This window comes from Arachis ipaensis, chromosome B08, assembly GCF_000816755.2.
Source record: "Arachis ipaensis cultivar K30076 chromosome B08, Araip1.1, whole genome shotgun sequence".
Classification (NCBI taxonomy): domain Eukaryota; kingdom Viridiplantae; phylum Streptophyta; class Magnoliopsida; order Fabales; family Fabaceae; genus Arachis; species Arachis ipaensis.
Genome location: NC_029792.2, coordinates 13885040 through 13908729, shown reverse-complemented (window position 1 = coordinate 13908729; position 23690 = coordinate 13885040). Strand labels below are relative to the sequence as shown.

Below are 23690 nucleotides of genomic sequence, written 5' to 3'. Positions count from 1 at the left end.
GCAGAATTTATTATTTTTGATCAATAATTAGTCAATAATATTTAAAAATATAGATTAAAAATATGTTATTAGATTAATAGACTAAAAAAATTAGACTGATAGTCAAATTTATCAGAAAAAAAAAACTATTCTATTGGCTTTGAACTTTACAAGGTTTGGAAACATGGCCTTAGTCATGACTCATGAAATTAATTTTTCTTCTTCATAGTTGATTATGGTAAAGCAAAAGGTTTGTGCAGTTTTGATTTGTTTTAAACTATAATTTGATGATGTTAGGTTATATGGGTGGAGCATGTGGAAGCAGACCATAGCCAACTGAGCAACCATTTCCGGCCACTAGTAACAACGGGTTTGGGTTTTGGTGCAACTCGTTGGATTAATTCTATAGTTAGGCACACTGAATCATCTAAAATTATGGAGGCTAAATCAGCTCCAATTTATGTGGATTATGGAGGTAAACATCTACTGCACTTACTTTCTTTTTCTTTTTTTCTTCGAAATCATTCTTAATTAAGATACAAGTATATATAGGCATATGTTCGAAATATAATCACAGTAAAATATTTAAATTTGATAATTGAGAATCGATAAATAATTTAATATATTTAACTAAATTTATATTTAATAATTTTTAGTTATCAACTTTACATGAAAATAACTGTATTGATAGTATATATATATGATTTTAATTAATAGTTTAAACTTTAGATACTGTTTTACTTTAGCTATGTATGTTTCTCTTTTTGTTTTTTTGATGAAATAAACATATACACAGTTATAATACCACAAGCTGGAAGGACAAGTTTCCTTAACCTGGCAGACAGACTTGTGAGAAGCTTTTGTGGTGATATCAATGCTTCAATGACGAATCAATGGATGCCATTAATATCTTCAGAATCTGATTCTTCAGATGTGAGGGTGATGATCAGGAATAACATTGAGGATCCTGGGAAACCTATTGCTACAACTGTGGTGTTTAGCACTTGTCTTTGGCTTAACGTCTCACCATCACGGTTGTTCAATTTCTTGCGTCACGAGGATTCAAGAAACAAGGTATAGATCCTCAACTATATATATACATTAACCAATTAACCAAAATTCTAATTGCAATCATTTCAGAAGCCAAAAAATTTATATAAATCTTGATATAGTAATATATAATTTCTAACATCTTTCACATTCCCTGCTTTTGTTGAACAATTATTAGTGGGATTTACTTTCACGTAATCTTACAATTCGGGAATTTGCATATATGAACAAAGGCACAAATCCAGGGAATCGTGTTTCCTTAATGCGAGCAATGGTAATAACCAATTCTTTTTTCTTTTTGTTGTTTAAATTAATTTTACATTAACATCTAATCAAGTGTTGCCACTTGTAGTAAAGTAAATGTGAGTTTAGTTGTTATTATTAATTTTAACTGCACTTGTTATTATGAATCAGAAATCTGAAGACAAGATTGAGATCTTTTACATTCAAGAGAGCTACACAGACACAACAGGATCCTATATTGTTTATGCTCCACTAGACGAATTTGCTTTGTCATCTCTTGCAAATGGAGCAAACCCTAACAATGTAATGGTCCTTCCATCAGGATTTTCTATCCTTCCTTGTGGGTTCCCTAGTGATTATATTGATGAGAAGGGTGAAGGTGGAAGCATTTTAACTATTGCGTTTCATACAATTGAGAGTCACAACATTAAACAATTTTTTTCTCTTGAATCAGTTATTGTCATGAAAAAGATTATTTCAGAGACTGTCACCAATATAAAAGATGCTGTGTTGTATAATAATTACACTAACAATTGGCAGTATAACTGATAATTCAGGTAGACTGTGTTTGCATTAAATAACTGTTGGGATCATTGTTTGTATTGTACTATTTAGTTTAATATTTAATGGAATTGTTGTGTTTTTTTAGGCATATATTTTCATTTTTAAGATGAATATTGATATGTATGAATGCAAAGGAAGTCTTGAAACAATAATCGACTTGTTTTTTCTTTTGTATAACTTTAAAATTACGAGTTCAAACACTAACAATAATTAGTGATATAATTATCAAATTAAATTGTGTACATTACATTTTTTAAATGGATAAGACTCTTTTATATGGATATGTATGTATTAATGTCATTTCATATATGCAAAAAAAAAATAATATGATCAATATTCAATTAGATGGAATAAAATATATGACGTGTATATTTGTCTGATCAAGCTCCAATGAAATTACATGCAATGCTTGTTCTGAACGAGCTACAAAAGATAAAGCTGGCAGTGGACTTTTCTTTTTGTTGTATTATTTATTGGGACTCAGTTGACAGTGGCATCTTATGCATGCAAGTGTGTCACTTAATGCTACATATTAAAATTTGATATATACCGTTGCGTTTACTCAATGTTTTGGGGAAATTTAATAGACTTAATACACTATTCATAAACAACTACTTCAAATTCAAAGCAAACAATGAAGCTCACGAACAAAACCATCAACACAAGAAGACTCAAAATCATTGCTTAAAAAGAGATTCCTTATTTTGCTATGATTTTCTCTCACCTGTCTTCCAACTTGATTCTGATCATTCATTACAATCTCAACAGCTTTGCACAGACTCTCTTTGCTAAACAAACCATCCTCTTCACCCTTCACAACTTCAATTCCAACCTTCAACCTACTCTCCAAATTCCTCGCAGAAATTGCATGATCACTATAAGGCCCAAGCAATAACACGAGCTGGCACAAACTCACTAGCGCTTCGGTTACAGAAGCTGCTCCAGAATGTGTTATGAAGCACCCAATAGAAGGGTGCCCCAAAAGCAATTGTTGCTGCACCCAACCACCATACACAACTCCTCTTCCTTCAACCCTTTCTTTAAATCCTTCCGGTAACGCTTGCTCAATCGAATCAAACTCAGCCGGTGGCTTAAGCGCCGCAAGAAACGGAAAACCTTTTACTTCAAGACCGAGAACTAATTCTTGCAATTGAGATTTGTTTAAAGGACATTCACTTCCCAATGCACAGTAAATTACATGTTTAGTATTGAAGCCTGAGAGCCATGATTTCCATTTTTTCTCCAAAGTAGAGTTGGTTGGTTCTGGTAAAAGAGGACCCGAAAGCAGAGTTGACTATTAACCCATTAAGCCCATATTTCTTAGCGTTGGTTACTGTGTAAATCAGACGGTAACATACATCATCATCAGTATATCAATTAAAATTAAAACTATTAAAAAAACGATGAATTACAACTTAATTTAACAAAGTTAGCATTTAATTAATCTTTTTTAAATAAAACACTACATCTTAGATAGTGTTCTTTGTATTTATGATAAATTAAACATACACTACATCCAATGTGTTGATTTCTTTGATTAAATTTAAAAAATGAGAAAAGTGCATGTCCTATGTGTGTTTTGTATTTGGCAAAGTTACAAATTTTAAATATCACGATTTTATAATACTTTTTAAAATTGTTCATTTTTGTAGTAAAATTTTTCTTTTCTTTTACATATATGAATTGGCAATGATGGGAGATTTTTAATTTCTTACAACTAAATAGAGTATATATATATCAGCAATGTACACAAAATAAAAATTATTATATAGTCAAACTCAAAAATCGAAAACAAAGTTATTTTCATGTTATAATCATGTGATAATCAAATATGTTCCAAAATCATATTACATAATCTAGTTAAAATCAAACCACGCGCTCAAAGTAGTAATCAAATTCTAAATCAAAGTTCAATCTCGTGATATAATTATATTATAATCAAACACATTCTAAAATCATGTTACAAAATCCAATTATATTCTAATTATAGCATCAAACTAAAAAGAAAAAATTAGATAATTAAATTTTGTAAAATTTTTAGGTTGTAATATCACTTAATTGCAATGAGGGCATAACTATATATTGAATCTGATTCTTATATTAGTGATCACTTTTGTTGTTAAACTTTTACATATTAAAATTATTAATCTTAAAAATTATCATGCTATACTGAGTTTAATTATTATGTTGAGTGAGTTTAATTATATTCAGGTTTTAAAACATGATTTTGCAGTATATTTATTTATAGTCTGAGTATTATATCATAAATGAAGAACTTGATATTTTCATGAATGAATAACCAATAATAACTCAAAATCTCAAATAATAAAAATAATAATTTCAAATAGAAAAAATGTCGAATATAAAAGTACTAGCCACATATAAAATTAAAATTAAAAAAAAAAGGGCAAATCACAATAATAAACCAAGGGAAACAAAATTTTACACAAATTCGCCAAACCAAAATCTGCTTCGTGAATCCACCAATGTACATTTATATGTAGTTCGAACCAGCCTGATTCGAACTCTATTTCTACATAATTCGAATAAGCTTGGTTCGAATTATACACAAAATATTCATGAGTTATTAAAAATGGACAAAAGAGTATTGTATGGAATTCGAATCGATAGCTCATTAATATTTTAAAAAAGGTCTCGTAATTAAATATTTTGTTAGCTTTTTTTAATGTATAAAATAAAATATATATTTATTTAATTTTTAAATTATTAATTTTTTTAATAAGTGTATAATTCGAACCAAGCTGGTTCAAATTATGTAGAAATGAAGTTCGAATCAGACTGGTTCGAACTACATATAAATGTGCATTGGTGGATTCATGAAGCAGATTTTGGTTTGGCGAATTTGTGTAAAATTTTGCTCCCTTTGACTTATTTGAGTTTTTTACCCTTAAAAAAATTGCAAAAATTACATTACAATATATAACAAATCTATTGCAAAAGAAATAAAACTCTTGTTCTTCCAAAATAAATCTATTCCAGTTATAACCCTCCTATTATTATTTGTTGACTCTTTCAGCTAAATTCCTGTTATGTGCAAACAACCCAATACTCTTTTCTATAAAGTCTATCAAAAAAATTCTTTCTGTAAAGATATTATCATAGGCATCATATAACGAGCTTGAAAAATATTTAACAATAAATGCATATATAGTGAACAATTTTATCTTTATTTAAAATCTCTATCAACTTACATAAACTTCTGAAGTTAAAGCATTAAAAATTACACAATATGTAGAATAAATACGTATTATCTCTATACAATATATAAACATAAATATAAACCAAAACACTAAAAAATTAACAACAAAAATCTCACTATATATACACAAGTAGAATTCGCCTAACAAATGAGGAATTTATTTGCAACTTTTACATTACCCTACTTAATCATCCATGAGCTTATATTCATTATTATTATCGATATATAATCTTCTATCTCCTAGAGCCTATTTCCTAAAGAAAAAATCCAAAGGCAACAACTTCCAATACCAGCCTGTTGAGGCTAGAGAATGAGGTCAAAATAACATCATCACCCTCAACCAAACTAGATTCCTCACTACTGTTAAAAACAAGTTAAAAGGTGTTTGATTATTGACAGTAGTTTCAGGAAGGAAAAAAAAACTTCATAAATAACAAATCAAAAACACTTAAAATTAAATTAGGAATCAAACTTTGTCATTTGAACTTGTAGATTCTATTGAATTCTGAATTTGAATTCAGATTTTATTTTAACAAATAGCAATTTTTTTAATCTGGCCAACAAAATTAGAATCAAAACCTTAAGATAAGAAGAACCAAAATAAATCAACGTAATGCATTTAAAATAACTCACTGATAAAAAGAGAAAAGTAAACGGCATAATACTAAAAAGAGAAGAGTGAAGTGTTGCACGAAGAAGAGAAAAAAGTGAAGAGTGAGGAGTAGTGGCACAATCGAAGAAGATGAGAGTGAAAAGAAGAAAATGAGGAGTGAGAAACAGTGAAGTGTTGCGCCGAGAAGAGAATAAATCGTGTGATCGAAAAAGAGGAGAATAGTGGTGTGACAAAAAAACTGGGTGAATTTTATTTTGGCGTTTCATATATTACCGTATTCGTATACACTATTTTACCGTATTTATATATAGCGACTAGAATTAGTGACTAAAATTATGTATAAATAGTGTTTTTGTACAAAAATGTTGTGATAAGAATGGCTTATCACATCTTATGTGGATGCCCATTTTCCATAAGATAGAGTTTCCCAAGGATGAATGAATTTAATGTAGTATTTTAGGAAGACTCCAGGTAACAAATTTTTATTATGTCGAATCTCTTTCATCTTGAATATAATGTTTTTGATATATCTGGAAATAATTATTTATCATGGGTACTAGATGTTAAAATCCATCTTGATTCAATGGATCTTGAAGATACCATTAAGGTTGAAAATAATACATCCCAGAAGGATAAAGCCAAAACTATGATTTTCCTTTGTCATCATCTTGAAGTATGATTGAAAAATGAATATCCCGCATTAAAAGATCCTGTAGATCTGTGGAAAGACCTTGAAGAAAGGTACAATCATAAAAAAAACGGTGATACTTCCTCACGCCCGATATGTTAGAGAAAATTTTCTCAACTTTCCATGTCTCGAATGTGCTCCTGCAGCAGCAGTATCGAGAAAAAGAAATTAAAAAGTATTTTGAATTAATTTTTTACTTTCTTGTTGCTGAATGCAACAATGAGTTACTTTTGAGAAATCATGAAGCGCGTCCAGTTAGCGCCGCCCCATTTCCTGAAGTAAATGCGGCAAAATATAACCCCAGAAGAGGTAAATAGCAAGATTTTGATAACAAGAAAAAATTATGGAAGGAAAAGAAATTATGTTCATAAGAAAGGATCTCACCAGAAGTGGGATAAAGAAAGAAACAATGGGCAAAGTAAATCAATTGAGGATAAATGCTTCTGTTGTGGTGGAAAGGGCCATTGGTCACGTACCTGTCGTACCCCAAGACACATTATTGATCTTTATTAAGCATCCTTGAAAAAGGATGACAAAGAAAAAGAAACAAATTTTGTTTCAAATAATGAAAATTCCACCACTCATTATGATGTATCTAATTTCTTTAAGGATTCTGAAGGAGATACTGGCTATTTGATCAATGATGGAATAATTTGGTATATGTATGTGTTTGTTAAGTATTCATATGAATAATTTTACTTTTACTCATTTTATTATTATTATTATTATTTGTTTTTGAAGAAAAATGGCAAGGACATATTCTGAAGATATTTGCCTTGCGGATAGTGCAAGTTCGCACACTATTCTTAAAAGTGATATATATTTTACCCATCTTGTGCCAAAAGAAGAGTATGTTAATACTATTATTGGCTCAGGCAATGTGATTGAAGGCTCCGGAAGGGCTATAATTTTGTTTCCTGGAGGAACAAAATTTATAATAAATAATGCACTATTATCTACCAAGTCTCTGAGGAACTTGTTGAGTTTCAAAGATATTCGCCGAAATGGATATCATGTTGAGACAATGAATGAGGGAAATCATGAGTATTTATGTATCACAACTCATGATTCAAATAAGAAAGCTATATTAGAAAAGTTACCCTCACTTTCATCTGGATTGTATTATACCAAGATTAGTGCAATTGAATCACATGCCATTGTAAACCAGAAGTTTACTAACCCAAATGAATTCATAATTTCGTATGATTGATTGGGGGCATCCTAAAATAATAATGATGTAGAGAATTATTGAAAACTCCCATGGACATTCACTAAAGAACCAGAAGATTCTTAAAACTAGTGAATTTTGTTGTGCTGCTATATACTAGCGGAAAATGTCCCAATTCGAATTGATGTCCCAGTAGGACAAGTAGCCACTGAAGCAAATTCACGCCAGAAGCGTGGCAGGGTGGAAAATGCCCCAATTCGAATTAATGTCCCAGTAGGACAAATAGTCACTGAAGCAAATACATGCCAGAAGCGTGGCAGGCCTGTCAGTTCCAAAGATAAAAATCCTCGAAAGAGAAAAGAGGTAAATATTCCTGTTGAAAAAGACATAGTAAAGACACCTGCAGTTGTCCAAAATTCTAATATAACGCCAGAAGACGTTCAGGTACCTGAAAATTGTGAAAATGACGAGATCTCGATAAATTATGTCTTTACAGGAGAGAAATGGGACCGAAATAAGACAATTGTCAATGAAATATTTGCATATAATGTGGCATTAAATATCATGCATGAAAGTAAGGATCTTGAGCCAAGATCAGTCGAAGAATGTCGACAAAGGAATGATTGGCCAAAATGGAAAGAAGCCATGAAGGCTGAATTAGACTCACTTGCAAAACGTGAAGTCTTTGGACCTGTAGTCCGTACACCTGAAGATGTAAAACCTGTTGGATATAAGTGGGTATTTGTGAGAAAACGAAATGAGAAAAATGAAGTTGTGTGCTATAAAGTCCGACTTGTGGCACAAGGTTTTTCACAAAGGCCCGGTATAGATTATGAAGAAACGTATTCCCCTGTAGTGGATGCGATAACATTGCGTTATTTGGTCAGTTTATTTGCATATCATAAACTGCATATGCATTTGATGGATGTGGTAACAGCCTATTTATACAGCTCATTAGATCGTGATATCTATATGAAAATCCCTGAAGGACTAAAGATATCTAAACCATCCAATGAATATTCACAGGGGTTATACTCAGTTAAATTGCAAAGATCTTTATACGGTCTAAAGCAATCTGGACGAATGTGGTATAATCGTCTTACTGAGTATCTGGCCAAAAATGGATTAAAAAATGATGACATTTGTCCATGTGTTTTCATAAAGAAATCCGCATCTGGATTCATTATAATTGCTGTGTACGTTGATGATTTAAATATCATTGGAACTCCTGAAGAGATTCCAACAATTATAAAAACTCTAAAGGAAGAGTTTGAGATGAAAGATCTTGGAAGGACTAAATTTTGTCTCGGCCTGCAGATCGAGCATACAAAAAATGGGATCTTTATTCATCAAGCGACATACACAGAGAAGATCTTGAAAAGATTTTATATGGATAAGTCACATCCTTTGAGTACCCCAATGGTCGTAAGATCTTTGGATATGGAAAAGGATCAATTCCGTCCTAAAGAAGAGAATGAAGATATCCTTGGTCCTGAAGTACCATATCTTAGTGCCATTGGAGCGCTAATGTATCTTGCCAATAATACGTGACCTGACATATCATTCGCGGTGAATTTACTAGCAAGATATAGTTCCTCTCCAACCAGAAGACATTGGAGTGGAATCAAACAGATCTTTCGATATCTTCATGGAACGGTTGATATGGGATTGTTCTATCCTTATGGATCCAAGTCACAACTAGTTGGCTATGCAGATGCTGGATACTTGTCTGATCCACATAAAGGGAGATCTCAAACAGGATACCTATTCACATATGGTGGTACAGCTATATCATGGAGGTCCACGAAACAGACGACTGCAGCAACATCCTCTAATCATGCTGAAATACTAGCGATACATGAAGCTAGTCGCGAGTGTTTTTGGCTGAGGAGTGTGATCCAATATATTCTGTCATCATGTGGACTAATTGATCAGAAGATAGCTCCAACTGTCATGTTTGAAGATAATACAGCATGTATTGCTCAACTTAAAGGCGGATACATCAAAGGTGACAGAACAAAGCATATTTCTCCCAAATTCTTCTTTACTCATGATCTTCAAAATCAAGGGACAATTGATGTCCAACAGATCCGCTCAAGTGATAATCTGGCAGATTTATTCACAAAGTCACTCCCAAAATCTTCTTTTGAAAGATTGGTACATCAGATTGGGATGCGCCGATTTCGAGATATAAAATAATGTCGGCAAGAGGGGGAGACTGTACTCTTTTTTCCTTGGTCAGGTTTTTTTTTTCATTGGGTTTTTCTTGACAAGGTTTTTAATGAGGCAGTCCCCATCACAAAGGATATTGTACTCTTTTTCCTTTGAACACACACAAAAAGCAATAAACAATTCTCTTTCTCTTTCTCTTACGTTGCAATACTTCTTTCCCTCTCTTTATATTTTATATTTGTTACCTCTTCCTTATTTATTTATTTAGTTATTTTATAACACGTTATCAGCACGAAGCTCTAACGAAATAAATAAGGAAGAGGTAACAAATATAAAATATAAAGAGAGGGAAAGAAGTATTGCAACATAAGAGAAAGAGAATTGTTTATTGCTTTTTGTGTGTGTTCAAAGGCCTCAGCATATGCTCCTATTTATACATGTGCAAGGCTTCCTTTTTACAAACTACATTAAATTCATTCATCCTTGGGAAACTCTATCTTATAAAAAATGGGTATCCACATAAGATGTGATAAGCCATTCTTATCACAACAAAAAATATTATATATACCTAAAAAATTAACTACCAATCAACTATTATATATAGAAGAGATTTCTGGTGACGTAAACTGTGATGACTAAAGATGGCTTTTTATTGACCAACAAGTATTTTGTCGACATCTGGCGGCTGGCACTTTGATCATTGGTTCATTGCAAAAGAAGCATAAAGCATAAAGTATTAAAGTACATGCTTAAAAACGATTTATGCATGTGAATCATTAATTCATTATTGAATCATGCTCCTTGTTTTTATAAGTTTTGTTTACTTTTTTTTAATTGTATAATTAATTTTTTATTTTATTATTTTATTATCAACTTTTTTTTTCTTTAGAAGATATTGATTCATAAGGGAAAAAAAATCCCAAATGTTACCTGTTTTCCATTGTATTTCACAAACAATAAGCTTTAAATTAATTTATAAACAAAATGTGAAAATCAAACCCTTTTAGTAGCATTTTTTTTATAATTAAAATATAACAATGATGTTAAAATCTTATTTTATAACCTATTTTTTTTTTAATTTTAGAAAGTACAAATTCTGCAATAATTTATGGTTAAATTAAAATTACGAAATTGATATAGCATTTAATAATAATAAGCTGATAACGATCTTTCTAGGTTAGGTGATAAGCTCATTTTGTAGTGTGATAAGCTCACTTTTTGGAGGCAGGAAAATTAAATCAGGTGATAACAAACTCTCAAGTTAAAAGTTTAATCAATTTTGATTAGAGATTCAAACTATTTATCTTTATCCATTAACAATTTCACCGTGCTTGACTCAATCAACTTCTTTAGTCTACTCTTTTTAAAAGTGTCACGTGTTTTTTTTAGATTGGACATTTTCTTGAGCCTAGTTTGATTTTGGATTAAGTTATGATGACAAACATTATTTTTGGGTTGAAAGTCCAATATTATTTAATGTGTGTTTTATTGTGGCAGGCCCATTAGTTCTCACAGACAAACAGTGCTACTTGTTTATTCTTTTGGTGTTCCAAGCAAATGCACAAGCCCAATACTTCATCCTTATTACACCGTTCAGCAAAAAATGAAAGACTATGCATTTGGCAAAAGAAAAAGGGCAGCTGTCTACATCACAAGCAAAACAAGATAGCTGGAAAATAAAGGAAACAACAACACAGCAAGGACAGATGTGGCTATGCAAAAGCAAGATAGGACACAAGGGCACAACCACTAACCCAAGGACATCAGCTGAGCAATACTAGGATCGTGGTTATGCAAAACATAAACTTGCATAGAGCAGCAGCAGCAAGGAAATGGAGCAGAATAAAAAAGAAGAACATGCCAAGGAAGAAAGCAAGAAAAAGGACCACAGAGGTGGTGGACGAGCTACTCCAGCAGCAGAGGTGGTGGAGCAAGATGAAGAAAGGACTGCATGCTAGCAAGGACAGCTCCAACGAGCAGCTGGCACAAGGAAATGGAAGAGGCAGAAATTCTAGGCAAGCTGAAGATATATAAGAAGTCTCAATCCATCATTTCAAGTCAAGGAAGAGAGCACACACTTTTAGAGCACCTTCTCTAACACAGAGCTGAAATCTCTTTCTTCTACTCAAGCTTAATTCTGATTTTTTGTTATGGCTGTCTTGCGTTATTTTCTGTTTTGAAAAAGGCAATTATGTGAGGATCAAAAGCCAAGAGAGAAAAGGTAAGAGTGATGCAAAATAGCCACTGTTTTTCTGATGTAATTTGGGTTTATGAACTAGGACTAGTTCCCCTTGCCAAGTTGGGTTAGCACTTGGTGAGAATTGAATCTGTGTAGATTCCCCTTCTAAGTTGGGATAGCACTTTGGGGTTGCTAAACTTTGGTGAAGAAAGCTTAGGGGTAGATACTAGTTGAATTAGGGAGTAATTCAATAGTATTGGTGTATGTAACCTAAGAATTATAGTGAAAATTCCACCATGGGTTGTGGTGGAGACTGGACGTAGGATTCATGGCACTGAGAATCCGAACCAGGATACATGCTGGCCTATTTCTCCTCTTCTCTGCACTTTTAAATGTTCTGCGTATGAGATAATTTCAAATAATCTCCTGCAACTCGAGCTACAGCAAAAACAGAGTTTGAAACTCTAAGTTTTAAACTAACTTGATTCAACCCCCCTTCTCAAGTTCAACTAGATCCATCAATTGGTATCCAGAGCAAGGTCTCAAGAAGGCAAGCTTCACAGCTTGGAGTAAAGATTCATGACCAACAACTTGAATCCCAACATCGTGGCTTTCACTCTCACTGAAGGGCAATCTAATAATAGCCCTTCCTACTTCAATGGCAGCAACTACTCTTACTGGAAAGAAAGAATGAGAATCTTCGTGTAGTCAATCAACTACAACATCTGGAAGATCATTCTTAACGGACCAGACATTCCTACCAAACAGAATGCTGATGGAGAAGTAGTGGCAAAGAAAGATAGTGAATGGACAGATGAAGAAAAGAAGAAGGTTGAACTCAATGCCAAAGCAATCAACCTGATGCACTGTGTAATCAGTTTTGAAGAGTTCAGAAAAGTGTCAAGGTGCAAAACGGCTAAAGAAATCTGGGATAAGCTCAGACTCACTCATGAAGGCACTAAGCAAGTGAGGGAGACCAGAATTGATATGCTGATGAAGGAGTATAAAATGTTCAGTATGAAGGAGGATGAGAGCATCGATCAAATGTTCGAAAGGTTCTCAATAATCATCAACAATCTGGACGCCATGGGAAGAAACTACTCTGAAGAAACCTTAGTAAGGAAGATTCTGAGAAGTCTTACTAAGAAATGGGAAGTGAAAAGCACAGCCATCTCTGAAAGAAATAATTTGATCAAAATCACCTATGATGAGCTGAGAGGCAAGCTGCTGGCTTATGAAACCACTCACATGTCTCAAGACAAAGATGACAAAAAGAAAAGTATAGCACTAAAATCAAGAATGACAGCCTAAGGAGAAGAATCTGATGACAGTTTCTCAGATGAAGAAATGGTGCTCTTTGCAAGAAAAATGAGAAGACTACTGAGATACAAAAACAAAGGCAAAGAAAGCTCTTCATCCAAAGATGTCAAGAAAGATCAAGTCAAGTTCACATGCCATCACTGCAAGGAGCCTGGTCACTTCAAGTCAGATTGCCCTCAACTTAAGAAAGGCGAAAAATCCAAGAAAGACAAAAAGAAGGTGATGATGGCAACATGGGAGGACTTGGAGAACGACACCAGCTCAGAGAGCTCAGATCAAGAAGCTCAACTATGTCTGATGGCAGATCATAATGATGAAGATGAGATAGATCTCTCTGACTTATCTATTGATGAACTGCACTACATTATCAAAGACATTTTTGTGAACTCTAAGAAACTCTTGGATAAGTATGCTAAATGTAAGAAAGAAAATGAGGCTTTGAGGACAGAAAATGATCTTCTATTGAAAAAGGTTAAGGAAAATGAAACAAGCAATGAAAAGTTTTTAAAAGAAGAAAACATTGCCTTGCGAGCTGAATTAGAAAAATTCAAACTCAAGCATGAAGTTACTGCTTCCACTGATTTAATTTCTAAAAACAAAAAGTTGAATGAACAAATAAAAAATTTGAATAAAGACTTAGCAAAGTTTGTTCAAGGTTCTCAAAATCTGAACAAACTACTTGCTAGTCAAAGGTTTGGATATGAAAAATCTGAACTTGGATTCATAGAGGAAAACAAGGCTATTTTCAAACAAAACTTTAAAAAATCTGAAGCCTCCTCTTCCAAGCTTTTCAAACCAAAAGGATTCAGCAAACCTAAAAAATCAGTAAGCAAGAATCATTGCTATAAGTGCAATAGAAATGGTCATGATCCTCCTCAATGTTTCATCTTTCTTAAGTCTTTTGGTAATGATAGTAAATTATATAAAGTTGTTTATGATTATAATGCTCTTGGGCAACCAAGAAGATTTCACATCAAAGGATCCAAATGGATTTGGATACCTAAGGTTAGTTGAAGAACATGCAGGTTTGCCTTGCATCCAAGAAGAAAATGGACATGTGGTATCTTGATAGTGGATGTTCAAGGCATATGACCGGAAGAGATACTTTCTTCATTAAACTCAACAAGTATAATGGAGGATTTGTCACTTTTGGAGATAATAGTAAAGGTAAAATAATTGCCATTGGTAAGGTTGGCAAAGATTTTTCAACTTGCGTTGATAGTGTCTTTTTAGTTGATGGGTTAAAGCATAATCTATTGAGCATAAGTCAATTGTGTGATCTTGGATATGCTGTAACCTTTAGAAAATCTGATTGTAGAGTCATAAATGAGAAAACAGGGGCTGTTTTATTTGTTGCCAAGAGAAGTGACAATGTTTATGGTATCACTCTAGATGATCTAAAAGTTCAAAATGTAACTTGTTTCTCTTCAATAGAATCTGAAAAATGGATGTGGCATAAGAGATTAGGACATGCTAGCATGTTCCAACTCTCTAAGCTTATAAAGAGAGGCTTAGTTAGAGGCCTTCCTAATATAAAATTTGGTAAGGACATCATTTGTGATGCTTGTCAAATGGGTAAACAAATTAAAACCTCTTTCAAACCCAAAAAAGATGTCTCTACTAAGAAACCATTGGAGTTGTTGCATCTTGATCTGTTTGGACCAACTAGGACTCAAAGTCTTGGAGGAAAGAATTATGGCATGGTAATTGTGGATGACTATACTAGATTTGGCTGGGTGTTCTTTCTTGCTCATAAACATGAGGCTTTTTCTGTGTTTGAGAAATTCAGCAAAAAGATTCAAAATGAAAAAGGTTTGAAAATTGTTTCAATTAGAAGTGATCATGGCAAAGAATTTGAAAATCAATACTTTGAATCTTTTTGTGATGAACAAGGCATATCACATAACTTCTCTTGTCCAAGAACACCTCAACAAAATGGTGTTGTTGAAAGAAGAAATAGAAGTTTACAAGAAATGACTAGAGCTATGTTGTGTGAATATGAAATCCCCAAGTTCTTATGGGCTGAAGCTGTGAATACAGCTTGGTATGTTTTAAATAGAACCATCATTAGGAAGTTTTTGAAGAAAACCCCATATGAACTTTGGAAAGGGCATCCTCCTAATCTTAGTTATTTTCATGTGTTTGGCTGCAAGTGTTTCATTCTGAATATCAAAGAAAATTTAGGAAAATTTGATCCTAAAACACATGAAGGGATCTTTCTTGGTTATTCCACAAATAGCAAGGCCTATAGAGTTTATAACAAGAACTCCAAAACTGTTGAGGAAACCATGCATGTCACATTCTGTGAATCTAACAATGTTCCCAGTGTTTGCATTGATGATAGTCCAGGTTTTGAAGACGAATTACCAAAGAACACTGAACCAGGTCCACAAAATCCAAGTTCTCATGAAGTTACACCTGTTAGCTGCGAAAATTCCAATTCTGCAGGAGACAATTTGGAATTATTTCCTGTCATAGCAGAAAACACTGATGCAGAAGCTATTATTGATCAAGAGGAACCTGGATCTTCAACACAAATCAGAAGGCCCAGGGAATGGAAGTTTCTGAAAAATTATCCTGAGAAATTCATAATTGGTGATCCCTCCAAAAGTATTTCTACTAGGTCATCTTTGAAAAGAGTTGAATCTAACAACTTAGCTCTTTTATCAAAGATTGAACCTCAAAACATCCAAGAAGCTCTTGCTGATTCATCTTGGGTGTTAGCTATGAAGGAGGAATTGCAGCAGTTTGAGAAAAATCAGGTCTGGTCATTGGTGCCTTACCCAAATGGAAAGAAAGTTACTGGCACTAAATGGATTTTTAGAAACAAACTGAGTGAAGATGGATCCATAGTCCGAAACAAAGCTAGATTGGTTGCTCAAGGATATGATCAAGAGGAAGGGATTGACTTCGATGAATCCTTTGCGCCTGTAGCTAGAATGGAAGCCATCAGATTGCTACTTGCTTATGCAGCTCATTTGGCTTCAAGCTATTCCAAATGGATGTAAAGTGTGCTTTTCTCAATGGCATAATAGATAGAGAGGTTTATGTGGCTCAACCACCTGGGTTTGAAAACAAATCCTTTTCTAACCATGTTTTCAAACTAGCTAAGGCCTTATATGGTTTGAGACAAGCTCCTAGAGCTTGGTATGAGAGGCTTAGCTCATTTTTGTTGAAAAACGATTTTCAAAGAGGAGCCACTGACACCACTTTATTTATTAGGAACTATCATGATCATTTTTTTCTTGTGTAAGTTTATGTTGATGATATTATATTTGGTTCGGCTAATGAGGATTTGTGTGCAGATTTTGCTAAGCTTATGACCAATGAATTTGATATGAGCATGATGGGAGAGCTCAACTTCTTTCTAGGCTTGCAAATAAAATAAACTGCTGAAGGCATATTCATCCATCAAGAGAAATATGCAAAGGAACTTGTCAAGAAGTTTGGGCTTGAATGTGCCAAGCCAATGGGAACTCCCATGCATCCTAACATCAAGCTTGATAAGGATGAACATGGTAGAGATGTTGATGAAACACACTATCGAGGGATGATTGGATCTTTGATGTATCTAACCTTCTCAAGGCCTAATATCATCCAAAGTGTTGGAGTTTGCTCAAGGTTTCAATCAAAGCCTAAGGAGTCCCACCTCTCAACTGTTAAGAGGATCATCCGATATGTGCTTGGTACCACTGATTATGGCTTATGGTTTCTTAAGACTGATTCATTTCAATTAGTGGATTTCTGTGATGCAGATTTTGCTGGGGATAGGATCGATAGAAGAAGCACAAGTGGCATGTGCTGTTTTCTTGGGAAATCCCTCATTGTTTGGTCTAGCAAAAAACAAGCCACAGTGGCTCTTTCAACAGCCGAAGCTGAGTATATTGCAGCCTCCTCTTGTTGTTCTCAATTATTATGGCTGAAAACTTAACTAGCTGACTATAAACTGAATGTCTCTAATATTCCATTATTTTGTGACAACATGAGTGCTATTAATATTTCCAAAAACCCTGTTTTGCACTCAAGAACAAAGCACATTGAAGTTCATTTTCACTCTATAAGAGAACATGTGCAAAATGGAAATTTAGATATTCAGTTTGTTAATTCTGAGGGTCAGTTGGCTGATATTTTCACCAAACCATTGATAGAGGATAGGTTCTGCAAGTTACGAACTGAACTGGGCATTCTTACTTCATCTTTGTTTTCTTAATGATTCTGATCATGAGATTTTTTATGTTTTATCTCATAAATCGTGGTGAGATTTTTTTGGCAGATGATGAGTAAACCTCATTAAGTCACCCTGAAGCTAATGGATTCAATTCTGACCATAATGAATGATGGGCATCGAGTGCTGAAGCAGTCTCTGGAACTATGGGCTTTTCTTTATTGAAAACGTTGGGGCTTTTTCAATTTTTTGGGATTTGAAATTTTTTTTAAGTCTTTATGAAAAGTAGGATTTCAAAATTTTTGGGCTTAAATTCAATTTCTAATTTTTTGAGACTACTGGACTCACTTCATTATTTTTCATCAGTTTCAATTTTTTGTCATTTGCTCTGTGTTTTAATTGGGCTTCACTTCATTTGCATCCTTTTATTAATTTCCACCTTTGTTTGCTTTTTGTCCTTATTTCAAACGTACGAAGGTTACAGCTGTTACTTTTAAAACGTTTTTAAAGTTGGGATTTTTATCTTTTCAAGGTGCAACCTTTACACTTCTCTAAGCTTATAATAACTTCCCACTGCATGCATCCATTCACACCACACTCTCCACTCTTTCATCTTCTTCCCACCAGTGCTTTATAAAATGGCACGATAGAAAAGAGCAGTTCGCAGAGGTTCACATAGTGGCCACCACCGTTCTGATCATACACACTCTTCTCCCTCTCTATCACCTACTCATTCTTCACCTCCATCACCACCAAACCCTTCTCCTGACATGGCCCGCACTAAGACCACTGCTCGCCGTCCTGGCGTTGTGCCTCGCCCTTCTCCTCCTCCTCCTCCAAACACCTCTCAGCCTAGTTCTTCCAAACCCAGTTCCTCCAGAGGAAAAAGGCCTCTTCACGAAGACGAAGAGACTCGCCCCACTCAGACTCGCCATACTCGCGGTACAGTCATTGACTTTCATCTTCGTCCCGTTGCTGAACCTAGACTCTCCAATCCTATTGCTTACAAGTCCTTTTATGCTGATTTTTCTGATGAGTCGTTTGATCGTCGCCGTTTTCAATCTCTCATGAACTACCTGTTTTTCTGCAAAGATATTTACAAGCGTACTCTCTGTCCCTCTAAGCTTGTCAATCTAGACAAACTCCGTAGGAAAGGTCTGAACTTTACTCCATTGTTTGCATATCAAGGTTGGACATCCATACTGTCCATCAAAGAGAAAATTTACCTGATTTGGTAAAACAGTTCTATAGCAACATGTCCTACAAAGAAGGGAGAATCACCTCTTCTGTTAAAGGAAAAGTGATTATTCTTGACAAATATCACCTAGGCAAAGCCCTAGATTACCAGGACCGAGGCCCTGATGTCTACACCTCTGGTAAGTGGGACGAAACGCTCAATGTTTCATACTTTGATGCCCTAAGCACTGTCTGCATCAATATTCCTCTCTTAGAAGGTAACACTCCTACTCATAAGTCTCTTGGTCCAGTCCGTGCCCAACTGCACAGAATTGTAAATCACGTCATCTTGCCTCAGAGCGGCTCTTTTCAACGCGTCTCTTTTGTGATACACTGGTTTTGTATGCACTGCTTTCAAAAATTCCCATCTCTTTTGCTTACTTACTTGTAAGGCATATGTATGCTTGTGTCAGTACCAAAAATGCGTTACCATATGGCATGCTTCTTACAAAAATTTTTCAATATTACAATGTTGATTTTGGGGCTGAAATTGCAAAAGATTGTAACTCATATATCAAAGGGGGTGGTGCAGTAAAGAAAACAGCTCCCAAGCGTCGCCAAACTGATGACAGCACTGATATTCCCTCTGTTGATGAGGATCCTCTGATTTCCCCTTCCACCTCCACTACGATCAAAGTCATGACCCACATTTTGAAGAATGTGCTTGAAGAATTTATCAATCTGACAGACCTTCTTCTCCATCATGGTGCTGAGCGCAAAAGGAACCAAGTTTTGGAGGAAAACGCTCTCAAGAAGACCAAAGGAAGGATTCGCATTCTGGGGGACTTTGTGGAGGATGTTGAGGTTGGCCTCACCACATCTGACAATGAGGGAGAGGACGATGGAACCTTTGATGAATCCGACTCTGATGCCTAGCTCTTGTTATCTCATCTGCGACTATGACTTAGTTTCCTTTTGAACTTGTTAAATATTTTAGATGACTGTAAATACCTTAACTACTCTGCTACTTAAACTATATGCCTCATCCTTTAACAAATTTTGTGCAGGTTTCTCCATTCCTCCCTTGATGACAAAAGGGGGAGAAAAGAAAGAGAATGTTAGCTTTGGCTTAGGGGATATTAGTGATAATTAAGAACTATGATGCTTTGTGGTGCTATAATTTGCCTTGTGTTGTGATTAGTGTTAATTGCTCTGTGCTTTCATTACTGTGATATACTGCTTGGAAATATTGGTCTTGGGTGTTTTTAAGTTTTGCCCAGGTTAAATTGTGAGCCATGATCAAGGGGGAATAATGCTAGCATTGAGGGGGAGCAACTCACAATCCAAAGATCATCAAAGGGAAGTATTCTTAACTCATTCAATTATTTTTTTTAATTTCTCTATTTTATCATGTTTGTCATCAAGGGGAAGATTGTTGAGCCTAGTTTGATTTTGGGTTAAGTTATGATGACAAACATTGTTTTTGGGTTGAAAGCCCAATATTGTTTAATGTGTGTTTTATTGTGGCAGGCCCATTAGTTCTTACAGACAAACAGTGCTACTTGTTTATTCTTTTGGTGTTCCAAGCAAATGCACAAGCCCAATACTTCATCCTTGTTACACCGTTCAGCAAAAAATGAAAGGCTATGCATTTGACAAAAGAAAAAGGGCAGCTGTCTACATCACAAGCAAAACAAGACAGCTGGAAAACAAAGGAAGCAACAACACAGCAAGGACAGGTGTGGCTATGCAAAAGCAAGATAGGACACAAGGGCACAACCACTAACCCAAGGACATCAGCTGAGCAATACTAGGATCGTGGTTATGCAAAACACAAACTTGCATAGAGCAGCAACAACAAGGAAATGGAGCAAAATGAAAAAGAAGAACATGCCAAGGAAGAAAGCAAGAAAAAGAACCACAGAGGTGGTGGAGCAAGATGAAGAAAGGACTGCATGCTAGCAAGGATAGCTCCAACGAGCAGCTAGCACAAGGAAATGGAAGAGGCAGAAATTCTAGGCAAGCTGAAGATATATAAGAAGTCTCAATCCATCATTTCAAGTCAAGGAAGAGAGCACACACTTTTAGAGCACCTTCTCTAACACAGAGTTGAAATCTCTTTCTTCTACTCAAGCTTAATTCTGATTTTTTGTTATGGCTGTCTTGCGTTATTTTCTGTTTTGAAAAAGGCAATTATGTGAGGATTAAAAGCCAAGAGAGAAAAGGCAAGAGTGATGCAAAATAGCCACTGTTTTTCTGATGTAATTTGAGTTTATGAATTAGGATTAGTTCCCCTTGCCAAGTTGGGTTAGCATTTGGTGAGAATTGAATCTGTGTAGATTCCCCTTCCAAGTTGGGATAGCACTTTGGGGTTGCTAAGCTTTGGTGAAGAAAGCTTAGGGGTAGATACTAGTTGAATTAGGGAGTAATTCAATAGTATTGGTGTATGTAACCTGAGAATTATAGCGAAAATTTCACCATGGTTTGTGGTGGAGACTGGAAGTAGGATTCATGGCACTGAGAATCCGAACCAAGATACATGCTGGCCTATTTCTCCTCTTCTCTGCACTTTTAAATGTTCTGCGTATGAGATAATTTCAAATAATCTCCTGCAACTCGAGCTACAGTAAAAACAACAGAGTTTGAAACTCTAAGTTTTAAACTAACTTGATTCAACCCCTTCTCAAGTTCAACTAGATCCATCAAATGTGTATGTATTTTATATTTTAATATATATTTTATATCGATATAATTTTAGTAGCTAAATTTTTGGCGTAAACTTAGCATGCTCGGAAATAATATGACGTGTAAATTCGTCTGACCAAGCTCCAACGAAATTACATGCAGTTAGCAAGAGGAAACAACGTGGTGTATGCTTGTTCTGAACGATTCCAATGAAATTACATGCATGGATTTTTGTTTTGTTTTATTATATATTGAGACTCAGTTGACAGTGGCATCTCCTATGTATACGTGTCTACTGAAATTTGATATATAAAGTTGCATCCACTTAATATTTTGGTAAAATTTCAATTAAATTTGAAAACTTTCAAACCCTCGATCTTCTTCCATGGCTTCGTTCCCCTCTCTAGATAGCTAGATAAAATAATTCATTGAATGAGTTGAAATAAAAGTATCTCACGAATAAAAGCTAGTAGTGTTCAGTTAAATAGTATACCATAATCAAGATGTTTTAATTTATTTGATTTTCATACAGGATATAAACTATATAGAATGAAAAAGAGTTGGCCAAAGTTTAACAGACTTGTATAATTAATACACTATCCGTTCAGGAGATCAAGAAATTAAACATGATATATTATTCATAAACAACTATTACAAATTCAAAGCAAAGACTGAAGCTCACAAACAAAACCATCAATACAAGAAGACTCAAAATCATTGCTTAACAAAAGATTCCTAATTTTGCTATGATTTTCTCTTATTTCTTTTCCAACTTGATTCTCATCATCCATCACAGTCTTAACAGCTATGCACACATTCTCTTTGCTAAACAACCCATTCTCTTCACCTTTTTCAACTTCAATCCCAACCTTCATCCTACTCCCCAAATTCCTCGCAGCAATTGCATGATCACTATAAGGCCCAGGCAGCAACACGAGCTGACACGAAGTCACGAGCGCTTCGGTTATGGAAGCTGCTCCACAATGTGTTATGAAGCACCCAACAGAAGGGTGCTCCAAAATCAATTGTTGCTGAACCCATCCATCATACACAACTCCGCTTCCTTCAACTCTTTCTTTAAACCCTTCCGGTAACACCTGTTCAATCGAATCAAACTCAACCGGTGGCTTAAGCGCCGCAAGAAACGGAAAACCGGTTAGTTCAAGACCGAGCACTAATTCTTCTAATTGAGATTTGTTTAAAGAACATTCACTTCCCAATGCGCAGTAAATTACATGTTTAGTAGTGAAGCCTGAGAGCCATGAATCCCATTTTTCGTCCAAGGTTGAGTTGGTTGGTTCTGGTAAAAGAGGACCCGAGAGCATAATTGGTTTCCTCTCGAGCTGGGATTTCATGTAGTTTATATGATCACCGTCGATTTCTCTGCAACCTTTGTAGGCCATTGCGTCCGCGAATTTTGTACCAGTGTTGAAACGATCATAGAGAGTGATACCACTACCAAATTCAAACTTGCTGGCGGTTACAACGCGTTGAGCTTCATGTGCACGAAGCCTGATAGATGAATCTGGAAACCCCTGGGGCGGTTTCATAAGGTTTTCTGCAGTAAAATGAATTCCTCTTGTGTGGCCTGAAAGGTATGCAAAAGTGGCTGGGTTACCGATTATGTATTGGACACTCTTAATGCCGAGGCTTCGCGCCAAGTTTGGAAGCCAATGTTGGAAATCGAAGAGAACAATTTGCGGCTTTAGATTCTGGAGGAGAAGCTCTATGTCTTTCTCAGTAAGGTCCATGGCGGTGGCGATGTGTTTGTAGGAAGAGAAGGGAACGTCTGAAGTGGTCTCTGCATGGAGGGGAAGGGTGTCCACGTGAGGAACAGTGATGGGGATGAAGGTGATGAGATGTGGGAGAAGATTTTGGTGTTGAAGCTTTGATTGTGTTCTTTTGGGGGTGAAGAAGGAGATTCTATGGCCTCTCTTTGCAAGCTTGTTGGAGAGGTGAAGATATGGGATTAGGTGTCCCATTGCAAACCATGGAAACATTGCTATGTGCAAAGGAGAAGAAGCATCCATGGCAGAGTTTTGTGATATTAGTTGTGCTGTGCTTTCTGGTTATGAAATATGTTATTTCTCCTTCCCTCTCTCATTTATATGTGATTTGTATACGGTGCTTACACTAAAAAATGTCAACACGTTATGACATTAGGTGGCGCTGCTTGTGGAGGACGCTTGTTCCCTCTGTTTTTGTCCTACATGAAATTTAGGCCAGAGCCCCTTATTTTCTCTGGACTTCATTATTGGATCTCCGGGGAAGCTTTTTGCTGCGTAGTGTTTGTTTTAGTGTTGAAACTTGAAAGTCTGTTCTTTGTTTGAGTTTCATGGTAATTTCCAAAAAGGCTTTTATGTTTTTTGAATCATGTTAATCCGCATTTAAATGTGGAGAAAAACATAACAACTGAAAAAAAAAATCAAGCGAAGCATATTTATTTAAAGGAAAATAAATATGTGAAT

General features: G+C 35.0%; 4 protein-coding genes across 4 annotated transcripts in view; 2 read left to right on the top strand and 2 right to left on the bottom strand.

The window, feature by feature from the left end:
- LOC107610570 (homeobox-leucine zipper protein ROC2-like) overlaps positions 1 to 1919 on the top strand; it is a 4784-nt gene extending 2865 nt beyond the window's left edge. The window contains exons 4-7 of the mRNA XM_021108127.1: positions 277 to 454; positions 776 to 1053; positions 1208 to 1303; positions 1444 to 1919. Coding sequence (XP_020963786.1) covers positions 277 to 454; positions 776 to 1053; positions 1208 to 1303; positions 1444 to 1821 — 930 coding nt within the window. The 3' untranslated portion in view covers positions 1822 to 1919. The remainder of the gene's footprint in view (positions 1 to 276; positions 455 to 775; positions 1054 to 1207; positions 1304 to 1443) is intronic.
- LOC107610569 (anthocyanidin 3-O-glucoside 2''-O-glucosyltransferase-like) lies at positions 2315 to 6854 on the bottom strand. Its single transcript, XM_016312605.2, has 2 exons — positions 6834 to 6854; positions 2315 to 3130 (listed from the first exon to the last, which is right to left on the bottom strand). The coding sequence occupies exons 1-2, from the start codon at positions 6852 to 6854 to the stop codon at positions 2459 to 2461; spliced, it is 693 nt and encodes a 230-aa protein (XP_016168091.1). The 3' UTR covers positions 2315 to 2458.
- On the top strand, positions 16666 to 17127 carry LOC107610567 (uncharacterized mitochondrial protein AtMg00810-like). The gene has a single exon (XM_016312604.1). It carries the CDS (start codon positions 16666 to 16668, stop codon positions 17125 to 17127), a length of 462 nt encoding a protein of 153 aa, XP_016168090.1.
- LOC107614535 (UDP-glycosyltransferase 79B30-like) lies at positions 21826 to 23312 on the bottom strand. The gene has a single exon (XM_016316727.2). It carries the CDS (start codon positions 23250 to 23252, stop codon positions 21882 to 21884), a length of 1371 nt encoding a protein of 456 aa, XP_016172213.1. The 5' UTR covers positions 23253 to 23312; the 3' UTR covers positions 21826 to 21881.